Source organism: Stegodyphus dumicola, chromosome 8 (genome assembly GCF_044657685.1).
Source record: "Stegodyphus dumicola isolate Sdum_Otavi_A_Nest chromosome 8, ASM4465768v1".
NCBI classification, from domain to species: domain Eukaryota; kingdom Metazoa; phylum Arthropoda; class Arachnida; order Araneae; family Eresidae; genus Stegodyphus; species Stegodyphus dumicola.
The window spans coordinates 173,557,946-173,570,184 of NC_140775.1; the positions used below are offsets into that span (position 1 = coordinate 173,557,946).

Below are 12,239 nucleotides of genomic sequence, written 5' to 3' on the forward strand. Positions count from 1 at the left end.
GAATTAATTGAATGAGAAATATTGAATCGTCTGTGAAAAACTGTTTCATTTTTTTGTTTGTTTGTGTAATTTCTTTTATATATCGTTTTAGATTTATTATAGGATTTGAATAGAATATGTGGCAACGATTAGATAATTCTTCAGACGATATAAATTTTGTGCATTCTAAGTTATAAAATGAATGAAATGTAACGCTGTTAAGTGTACGTCACACCAAAATGTCGCTATGGTAAACAAATATAGTGAATTTTAAAGAGTGCATTTATTCTACTGTGGTTTATGCGCTATCGACGAAGTAGGTTTATTTTATTTCTTTATATTGCTCTTTTTGCATAGAAAATGTTCTTAATTTTAAAAACCTATTACAGCTTTGAAAATATATTAAATGACGTTTAGCCATACGTTCCTGCAATTTACCTTACATTTATTTCATACTATATTCTTACGTATTATACGATATAGCCGTACATCAAAACACAGTTAATTATGCCGATTTATCGTCGGTGGATATTCGACTATCGACTACCAGTAGACCCTTTGATCATCACTGACAGCTTTTAAAATTTCATCGACCCAATATCGATCCTATGTGAGCTCTTGTTTAAATAGTTGAATTTTGTAGTATAAATATATGCATAATAAAACCATACTATCTTTTTGAGCGACTGAATTAAGCAAAGAATTTTTAGTGCTATTGACTGGAGTTGTTGAAAGGAATCGAAGGGCTTTCTGTAGCTGGCTAAGTAGCAACACTCACGTTACGCGGTGGTTTTCAAAAATATTTTATGACAGTTTTCACTAAACATGATTCTTATGACGGGCCGTATTACGTAAGCGTAATCAATGCCCCACTGAAACGGATAATGAGAGGTTGTGTGTAAGTGTTTCGTCTTAACTGGTTAATGAGAAAAATATTTCGTAAATTTTGATTTTAGGTAAATTAGTTGATCTTTTACGGCCCTTAGTGACCAACGTCTTAGCTAATCTGCTTGTTTAAACGATCAAATTCCATTTGAGATTGTCTGAAATTCCATTTGATATTCACAGCATTTTATAACCCCACGTTCGCGAACAAAGAGGTGTAAAGTTTTCAAACGATATCGTTTCTAGTTCCTACTCAAAAAGTTTCCATTAGCTACCAAGTCACCTTGCGTTGACGTTATTCAACGCAAGTAATTCCAAGGTGACCTTGCCACCAAGTCACACAACAGTCCAAGGTGTAGTTTCTCTCAATCTTTAAATTAAAGGTTCCTAAGTCACCTTTAATCTGGCAATTGAGAGAAACTACACCTTAGACTATTGCGTGATGAATAAGAAATGAGAAAAAAAAAAGGATAAAAAAAAAGATGAAGGAAAGAGACTAAAGCAATATCAATTTAAAAAATGCAGAACTAAAATGAGGAAACAAGAGAATTTTGAACTCAGATACAAATTCTGAAAAAAAAAATCTGATGTGTACACTACATGATTTCCTTGTACAGAATATTAAGTTATACGCATTTTTTCTTGCATTTTATTTAAACTTATTAGATTGAATTAAAACTATTTCGCCGACAGCGCATAAACCACAATAGAATAAATGCATTCTTTAAAATTCACTTTGTTTACTATAGCCACACTCTGGCGCTATGTTTACTTAACAGTATTATATTTCATTCATATTATAATTCAGAATGCACAAAATGTATATTATTTAAAGAATTATCTAATCATTGCCACATGTTCTATTCAAATACTATAATAAAGCTAGAACTATGTATAAAAGAAATTAAGAAAACAAAACAAAAAAGAAACAGTTCTTCACAGACAATTGAGTATTTCTCATTTAATTAATTCAGTTCTCACTTCGCGAGAAGGCAAAAATACATAAAAACTCAAAATATCTGTATTAAAAATTACGAAGTAAATCTTAAACGCTTATTTCCTCGAAAAAATTCCAGAAAAGATTAAGCATGATTTAAATAATAAATGAAGGCGTTATCTTTGTTGTTGCGAATCTACGTTTCTCTAGATTGGCAACAAATCCACTAGTCTCCTGTTTCAAATGTAAACATCAATGGCCGCCATGAAAAACAGGCTTAGCGGCACTTAAACAACTTTAAAATTGCTGATAATTCTAAACATATTGCACACAGATTTACTAAAGGCATAAAATCCTTAACCGGAAGATAAAAACAATATAATTCAATCATTTTTAAAGAGAAAAATGTACAATTTACAAACATATAAGAGTAAAGAAACTGCGATCACTGAGCCGGGTAACAGAGTGGATATATATATAAATATATTTATATACGTTTGGTGCGGCCGATTGCAACCAAAATACGAGGTGCACATCTACATGTTATAGCAGTCCTATATACAAAATTTCAACGTTCTGAGGCTACTCGTTTTTGAGTTATGTGAGATACGTACGTACGCACGAACGTACAGACGCCACGAAAAATTCTCTTCAGAATTAATTTTAAAGCAGTTTTATAATTTTTTTGAAGGAAAAGAGTATTTTATTCTGTCCTTACGTACAGATAATACGCAAAAACATCGTTAAATTGCATTCGATAGCGGTCAAAATGGATATTTTCGTTGAAATATGCTGCCTGAAACTTTCGCGATTACAATACTTCCTTTTTACTTCGTACAAGGAAGTAAAAATGGTTATGCTCCATCTGCGGAGATGCATACAGCGATTATCATGGAGAAGAATAGCTGCCATGCTTAGTTTGCAAAATTTACGCACACGTAAGTGTGGAAGAGGAAGAAATCCACCACTTGTTTGTGTTAACTGCATATCTCATGAAGATTGATTTTTATGTTGGTAGGGTTAAATAATTTTATCTTTGTATTACCCTAAACCACGTGACATCATTCATTGTCACTTTACCAAATAATAATTATCACTAAATGCTTTTTAAATATCGTTGCTATTATTGTTACTATATATTATTGTTACTACTGTATATTATATATACAGTAACAGACGACTAGACTTAATAAAATACTTCTTTTGCTAAAATAAGCAAAATTTTCGAATGCTGGAAAATGCTTGAAATTTTCGATGAATGACTAGTTATCCTTATAAGTAAGCAGATATAATCAAGGAATCGAAAGTATATTTAAAAATGTAAACACATTCTCCAAAATTATTACAACTAGTCTATAGCTTTCTTGCGTAGTATATATCACAAAATATCCTGACCAATTATCAACTAATAAGAAACAATTTTATAAAGAAATCCATCACGTTTTCACTAGTCTCTGACTGGATGTTATGAAATCCCGATTCCCATAATTAATTTAAATAGATTGAGAATATTACAGGCTTAATGTTTCTTTAATGATTTTAATTCTAACAAGCTTAACAGCAAATTTAATTTAACAAAACCAAAATAATTATTTTACATTTTAAAAGAATTATTTAAACTAAAAAAGCGGTTTGTTTTCGGTGTTATCTTCAGCTCAATCTCCTCGATTCTTGTCAAAAAAATTCTAAAAATCCTTAGAAATTTCTAATGCAAAAAAAAAAAAAAGCAATTTAAACTTTCAGTGTAAATAAGGGATATGCGTGTTGAGTGATTTTACTACTAACACTCAGCTTTTAAGTGCTTTTGGAGAATCACCTCTTCAGGTGCCACGCAGATGCTTTACAACAAATACTCGAAATGATCAAACACAAAGTTATTTAAAACTTTTCCTTGGCTTACAAGCTAAAGTTAAAATTGCTCTAGTAAAGTTAATGCTTGCAAAGAAGAAAAGATAATATATAAATACTTCTTGCAAAAGCAAACGATTGGAAAGGTTCTGTTAATTTGTAGTTAAAAAAGCATAAATGAAGCTCACTGTACTTTATTTACTGTATCAAACACAAAGTTATTTAAAACTTTTCCTTGGCTTACAAGCTAAAATTGCTCTAGTAAAGTTAATGCTTGCAATGAAGAAAAGATAATAGAATATAATTACTTCTTGCAAAAGCAAACGATTGGAAAGGTTCTGTTAATTTGTAGTTCAAAAAGCATAAATGAAGCTCACTATACTTTATTTACTGTATCAAACACAAAGTTATTTAAAACTTTTCCTTGGCTTACAAGCTAAAGTTAAAATTGCTCTAGTAAAGTTAATGCTTGCAATGAAGAAAAGACAATAGAATATAAATACTTCTTGCAAAAGCAAACGATTGGAAAGGTTCTGTTAATTTGTAGTTCAAAAAGCATAAATGAAGCTCACTATACTTTATTTACTGTATCAAACAAAGTTATTTAAAACTTTTCCTTGGCTTACAAACTAAAGTTAAAATTGCTCTAGTAAAGTTAATGCTTGCAATGAAGAAAAGACAATAGAATATAAATACTTCTTGCAAAAGCAAACGATTGGAAAGGATCTGTTAATTTGTAGTTCAAAAAGCATAAATGAAGCTCACTATACTTTATTTACTGTATGACCTCTTCGAAACGACCATCTCTCTAAGGCGACCATCCCTAATGTACATGAAGAGTAATGCACATTTAATTGTAATTATTGTATTTAAAACTTCAAAAACACACAAATTTTCACCCATTTGCACACACGTTTATATCGTTCGGCCGTTGATGGATCCAAGTTACTAAATAATTTAATCCTAATAAAATTAATTAGTTACAATATTCATAAGATTTTAATAAATGAAATGTAATTCCAATTATATTGAAAACTTTTGTGAAGAGGAAAAAAAATCATGCTGGGGTACAGAAAAATCATAAGTAGGTAACAGGTTGTTTTTTTATCGCTATATAATTCACTATGCTTCCTTTTACATTTGAAGAAAAACACTATGCTCTTAAACAAAACATTTATATCTGAGGAGAAACAATATCATAGCTATAAAACTCCCTTTTATGTCCTAGGAAAAATGTATCTTATTGTGAAAACTGGGATTTCTGTCTGAGGAAAACCCCCAAATCCTCTTGAATAAAAGCTGTGATTTACGTCTGATAAAAAAACATTGTCCTATTGAATAACAGCTCTGATTTATATCTAAAGAAAAACAAATCCTACTGAAAAAGCTTATCCTATTGAAAGAAACTTTGTTTTATACTGAGGAAAAAGACTTTCTCATGTTACAGTATATCCCCCACTTTTTTTTAACTAATTTTATCATCTGAAAATAGAGAGGGGAAATTAATAATTTAATTTCCAAAGGATTGTATACATAGCAAATGAAAAGTAGTCTTGTATAAATTACAGATAACTATCTTAATACTATATAGATATATTAGGTATTTTTTAGAAGCAGGCAAGATGAAAAATGAACAAACGCCTTTGCCGGGAATGGAACCACGGAGCTCTGGAAATACCGGCCCAGCGTGCAGAACCACTACACCACGAAGGCACGCTAGGGAGGCGGGATAAATACCTTATATACTTCCCCTTTTCAAGGGCTACTGGGGGTTTTAGAGGACCCAATCGCCAAGTCCTGGGCGAGGAGAAGCATCATCCAACACCCTTTTATTTCGGGCGCCACTGTAGAGACATTAGGTATTTTTTTGAAACAGACAAGAGTAAAAATGAGCAATTGCCTTTGCCGGGAATCGAACCCCGGACCTCTGGAAATACCAGCCCAGCGTGCAGAACCACTACACCACGAAGGCACGCTAGGAAGGCGGGAGAAATACCTTATAACTATTTCTTTAGAAGAAACCTACATTCTAATAAGAATACTTAGTAAAGTTTGCATTACAATATCTAATAAAATATGTTCATTTTTATTTTCTTGTAACTTGAATCTTTCCCGTTATTATTGTTGTCTATGCTACCCCTTAGGCCTCAAGTCATCCATAAATATTTAGGGAAGGTGAACGTGCATCTGACTCGGTGAAATCGCAGATTCAATGCTAGTTCGTGCTTGCTTCGCTGTAATGGGTCGGTTCTTGTATTAGGCTGATATAAGTTCAATAATTAGAAAGGAAAGGTTTGGCATGACACTCGCAGGTAGTTTGTCTGGATTTGTTTTTGTTAATAAGACGAAAACAATCAGTACATAGTCTCATAAATTTTAAAATGGACGAATCCAGGATAAAATTTATGGAAACTCATTCTCTAAACTCACTGAGGAAAGACGAAAGTTACGCAAATATTTTTAAAATTTTGAGAACTTGGCGCTAAAACGCCAAAGGGGAGAACACTCTAGGGTAATAAGCTATGTACTGTAAAAGTATAAAAATATATGTTTCATAAAACAAAAGTTGCAGTTATACTTCCACAACATGAGGAATTTTAAAACCTTATTTTGAAAGCTAATCTGCTCTCTAGTTAAAAATCTTTCATTTATTATTACAATCCTCGAAATTCTCATACAATTTGCTGCTTATCGAAACTTTTCTCATTTAAAACCTGTTCTATGTGATTTCAAATGGAAGTAACGTTGGAACCATTTCTCATTCAAAACATACCTGTGTCACAGCGTATCACTGGCTTTCTGACATGGAAATGTACGTTAAAACTTCGGTTTCAAATCATCTAAAATAATATCATGGTACATGGTGTCAAATGTGTTCTGAAAGAATATTAATTTTAACATTTGTACGCTTAATTTCCTAAACAAGCGATTTGCAGTCTTCTAATCAGTAAGAAACGTTACTAAAAATATGCGTCAGCTTTAACGACATTTTATGTAAATGAGTTAAATATACAACTTCACTCTTGCTTTGATGGACAGCTGGAACTCGGTTGATTTTCACGTGTTCTGTAACAAATTGCTCCTACAGTTTAAGCTTTACGCTCTTGTTCTATTAAGTATGAATGTAAATGAATTAATCTTCAAAAGACTTGTAAATGCATTATCTTTAAAAGAGTTTTGTTTATTTAGAAACTTTGTCCAAAAACAGTGGACAATTTTCTGCCCTTGTGTGGTTTACACAAGATATCCTCTCAGATGTAGTCCATTTCTGCTAGAAAGGATAAACAAACAAAATTGTCGTTTTCGGGCGAAAACAATCCACAAGAGATGCAGATGCAGCCCTTGCGTTCGCAAAAGATCACTGTATGGTGTGGTTGATGGTACAGCGGCATCATCGGATCATTTTTTTCCCCTCAAAATGCAGTTGAAGATGCAGTTACAGAGATTAGTGGGAGATAGCGATAGATTATACAAATGTTGTGGCATATATGAAAGACATATGTTTTCAACAAGACGTTGCCCCATGCCTAACTGTAAACGCCAATATCGACATTCAGGGGAAAAAAAAAAAAGATTGGTGAAAGGGTCATTTCACGAAACTCAACTGTTAGTTGGCTTACAAGTTGTGAAGTCCTAGAAGTTAACTGTTTTGGATTACTTTTTTGTGGGGTTATTCGAAATCAGTATTTTATGCGAACAAACTACGAACCCTTAAATAATTATTAAGAATAAACATCGAACACAACACACGTGAGAATAGGCTAAAGCTGTTGCATATGGTAATCGAAAATTGGATTCATCGAATTCGCTCGTGTTAACTATGTCGAGATGGAAACTTAAAAGATGATCTTTTTCGAAATAGTGTTGCGTTCTGTACGGGTTCGTGGATTTGCAGTGATTAACGACAACACTTGATGAAGAATGAAAACACAATTTAGTAACCAGTATTACTCAGTACAGGCCCCAAAACGCGTTTACAGTAATCGAAAAGCTACGACGAACACGCTGAAAAAATCAGCAACACCCCAGCCTTCAGGCTTTCAGGCTATAACGGTGAAGACAGCTTCACGGCAAAGCATCAGACTACAGCTCCTGACTCGGTTCGGTCGTTCTCGGAATTAACGTACTCTCGACACTCTGTACGCTACAACTCGTGATGCACTCGACGATACACTAGATAGCTCAACGATACACTCAACAACTCACGACGATACACACTCTCATAGTAACATGACCATATATGGAGGGAATGGAAACACACAAACCTTATCCCGATACCGCAGAAAAGAGGACTATCGTAACATGACCAAATAAGGTTAGCAAAAAACACACTCGTCCTTAATCTGACACTGCATTAAGGAGGACTAGATAGTATTCTGACCATATTTGGAATGCACATGTTCAATTCGAACAGCAGTAATGGGAACTTGCTTTTTCTGGCATGGAAGCGTAGCCCCAATTTTTGCACAAAGATGCACAGTCCATACACAGTTTTACACAGAAATAAACTACTTATATTCATACCGAGGACATAGCTCAGATTTGGCTCATAATTGGTTTCTACATGGATCCGAGGTCCCTGATTGCGATTCTGGCATTCTTGTCAACCGAGGATGTCCTCGGTTCTTCGAAAGTCCTCGGTTAGAAGGTGCGTATACATATTTCCGTACTTGTTTTACACCCTAGGCGAACACAACGATACACTCAACAACTCACGAAGATACACACTCTCGATGCACCAACTCGCGATACACTCACCAGACACCTCGACACTAGACTACTATTCCGCGTACAGGCAGCGTTTATATAGTTTTTGGCCTGCCTTCGAAAACATTCACAGACAAACCGATAATCATGTATTAGCTATTATCCGTTCTAAAATCTTCTCCATCTGTCTAAGGCATATCGCCAAATGTAACCAAACTGGCGATTTCGCGCCAAATATGACAACACTGCCTTCTTTGCTATTTTCTGGCAAACCTAAACCTGCCTTGTGGGGAAGCTATCTTACCGCGGCGGGGCATTTAGTAACAATATTATATCATACAGCATACTTCAAAACAATAGGTTGCGTCTGAAATAGCTTTTCTTTTTTAAATCTTATCATTCTTATTGCAACATTGTTTAGAAACAATTCCATTGGTCATTACAATAGTAATAATGACTATGAATAACCAGAAAATGTAATGCAAGATAAAATTTCTTAGAAATGGAGAAATTTGTGGTACATTACTCTCTATGGTCCCATTCTCAAATTAGTTTATTCGAATAAATCACAAGTAGTAAAATATTTAATTTCACTAGATGTTCATAACTCTAAAATTTTGGAAGCTAATCCTTCCATCGGAGTTATTTGAATATAAGCCTGTTTTCATGCTGTTCTTTATATGAAATATGAACGAAAGCCATTCGTAAAATCATTGGACATTACCTTGACGTTTGACGCCAAAGCAGCTGTACAGTCAACAATGGAAAACACGTTAAAATAACAAAACATAGTTTCCTCAAAATGTTTTACAAAAGTAAAACTCCTTATCGTTTTAGGATACTAATATATATTCTAACGTTTTATGAAATTTCTCTTTAGCGAGTAACCTGTATAATTTTACTTCTGATCAAGAATAAAAAATCTGATGTGTACACCACACGACTTCCTTGTACGGAATATTAAATTATACGCATTTTTTTCTTGAATTTCATTTAAATTGATTGGATTGAATTAAATGTACTTCGTCGACAGCGCATAAACCACAATAGAATAAATACACTCTTTAAAATTCACTATATTTGTTTACTATAACGACACTCTGAATGCACAAAATTTATATCATTTGAAGAATTATCGTTGCCACATGTTCTATTCAAATAATATAATAAAGCTAAAACGATGTATGAAAGAAATTCAGCAAACAAAACAGAAAAGAAACAGTTTTTCACAGACGATTTAGTATTTCTCATTCAATTAATTCAGTTCTCACTTCGCGACAAGGCAAAAATACATAACAACTCAAAATATTTGCATTAAAAATTACGAAGTAAATCTTAAACACTTATTTCCGCGAAGAAATTCCAGAAAGGATTAAGCATGATTTAATTCGCAATAATAAGTGAAGGCGTTATTTTTGTGTTGCGAAGCTTAGTCTCTCTAGATTGGCAACAAATCTACAATTCTGCCGTTTCAAATGTAAACAAATATGTCCGCCATGTTATTTAAAACTTAACAGCACTTAAACAGCTTTTAAATTGTTGATAATTGTACAAATATTACTTCCAGAATTACGAAAGGCATACAAACCTTAAACGGAAGATAAAAACAACATAATTCCATCATTTTTAAAGCAAAAAATGTACAATTTACAAACATATAAGAGTAAAGAAACTGAGATCACTGAGGCGGGTAACACAGTGGATATATATATAAATATATTTATATACGTTTCGTGCTGCCGACTGCAACCAAAATACGAGGTGCACATCTTCATGTTATAGCAGTCCTATATACAAAATTTCAACGTTCTGAGGCTACTCGTTTTTGAGTTATGCGAGATACGTACGTACGTACATACTTTCGTACAGACGCCACGAAAAATTCTCTTCAGAATTAATTTTAAAGAAGTTTTATAATTTTTTTGGAGGAAAAGGGTGTTTTATTCTGTCCTTACATACAGATATCACGGAAATACATCGTTAAATTGCATTTGAAAGAGGTCAAAATGGATATTTTCGTTGAAATATGCTGCCTGAAACTTTTCGCGATTACAATACTTCCTTTTTACTTCGTACAAGGAAGTAAAAACAGTTCTTGCAATAATTATTCAGATATAAAATACATGGTACACAGCTGTAATAAATCGTGATGTATTTGAATTCAATTACCTGCGCTCACAGTGATGACGTCAAGAAACTGTTCCTTCCAAGAAGATGTGCCAATGGTCATCGAGACGTTGGTTTTCTCGAATAGTTTATCCACAGTGTTCTGCAAGAAAGAAAAGACAATTTTATCATTAAAAATAAGTTATGAATTACTAATAATGTAATTTTCAGAAAGTTAGATGAGCTAATGAGATCATGTTTCAGGATTTTTATAGGTAATTAGCTACACTATGAAAAATCCATCTAAATATATTTTCAATCATTGAGTTAGTTTATTTGTACGCCTTGTGTCAGTATGTTATGCCATAAATGTTGAAGTTTCAAATTTAATTTCTAAACAGGAAAATACAATATCATTTACCAGCTATTATCGTCGTAGGTTAAATTTTTGTTTTCAAAACGGGATGCAAGGACTTTCTCGATGATGCCTACAAAGCAGGAAAATCCCTCACATCACCTCGACTTTAAAAATTCGTGAGTCAATGAAGAATAAGCATAAATTTACTTTAGTATTAGACTAGTTATAATAATGAATTTCTAGTATGACTGAGATATAATAATTAAAAACGTTTACTGTGTGCACCAGCTCCACCGCCTATGTCCTTGTTTATCATTAAACCGGAATGTGTGGGTACACTGATTTCCGGGAAAACGGCTTTCAGTGCTTTTCCAGTGCAATTTGACGGCTTAAGGAGTCGCTCATTTCTTCTTTGCTCGGAGGTGCAGCTTTGATCAGTATAGCAGTTAGCATTGGTGGCTACAGTATTCTGGAGCCCGGATTTGAATCCCGGAAAAGACATGGATTAAGTTACAATTATCCAGCCATTTGAAGCAACAACCAGTATGACAGAATTAACTGATGTGTGGGAGTGCTATGTTTATAACTTTCCTAAACGTTTACATCTATACCTGCTCCTGTAGTAGTTTCCATCGTAATTTAAATACATTTCCAAAAATTTTCATATAGTTAGCACGGAAAATAAAAATTGTGTTGAATACGACAGTAGCTTTAAAGACAGTAAACAGGTTATTAAAGCTAAAAATATATTATTGCATTCGATTACTAGCGCATGTCCGATTTCCTGCCAAAAACGTTTTGCAGATTACAAAACCCAGCTGTAGGTGCGTGTTCCTCCATCCTGAGGGGAAACTATGTTCATTTATATATCCGTCGAGTGTTTCTAGAACGGTGATTTGAAAATTAAAAAATCTAATGTGTACACCACATGACTTCCTTGTATTGGAATATTAAATTGGAATATTAAATTATACGCATTTTTTTTAATTTCATTTAAACTCATTAGATTGAATTAAATCTACTTCGCCGACAGCGCATAAACCACAATAGAATAAATGTATTCTTTAAAATTCCCTCTAGTATTTGTTTACCATAGCGACAATCTGGCGCTATTAATAATTATATAGCAGTTAACTTATATAATAATTATATAACGGTAACTAACTGTTATATAATCCAATAATTATATAACAGTTAACGTATATATTTCGTTTACATTATAACTCATAATGCACAAAATTTATATAATTTAAAGAATAGAATTATCTAATCGTTGTCACATGTTCTATTCAAATACTATAATAAAGCTAGAATGATGTATAAAAGAAATTAAACAAAAAAAAAAAAAAAAAAAAGAAACAGTTTTTCACAGACGATTGAGTGTTTCTTATTGAATTAATTCAGTTCTCACTTCGCGAG

At 33.0% G+C, this 12,239-nt stretch overlaps 1 protein-coding gene across 1 annotated transcript in view; it reads right to left on the bottom strand.

Annotated features, from left to right (window-relative positions):
* Window positions 1-12,239, bottom strand: part of LOC118180851 (sodium/calcium exchanger 3-like) — a 1,002,905-nt gene that overhangs the window by 117,133 nt on the left and 873,533 nt on the right. The window contains exon 6 of the mRNA XM_085822774.1: window positions 10,526-10,625. Coding sequence (XP_085678900.1) covers window positions 10,526-10,625 — 100 coding nt within the window. The remainder of the gene's footprint in view (window positions 1-10,525; window positions 10,626-12,239) is intronic.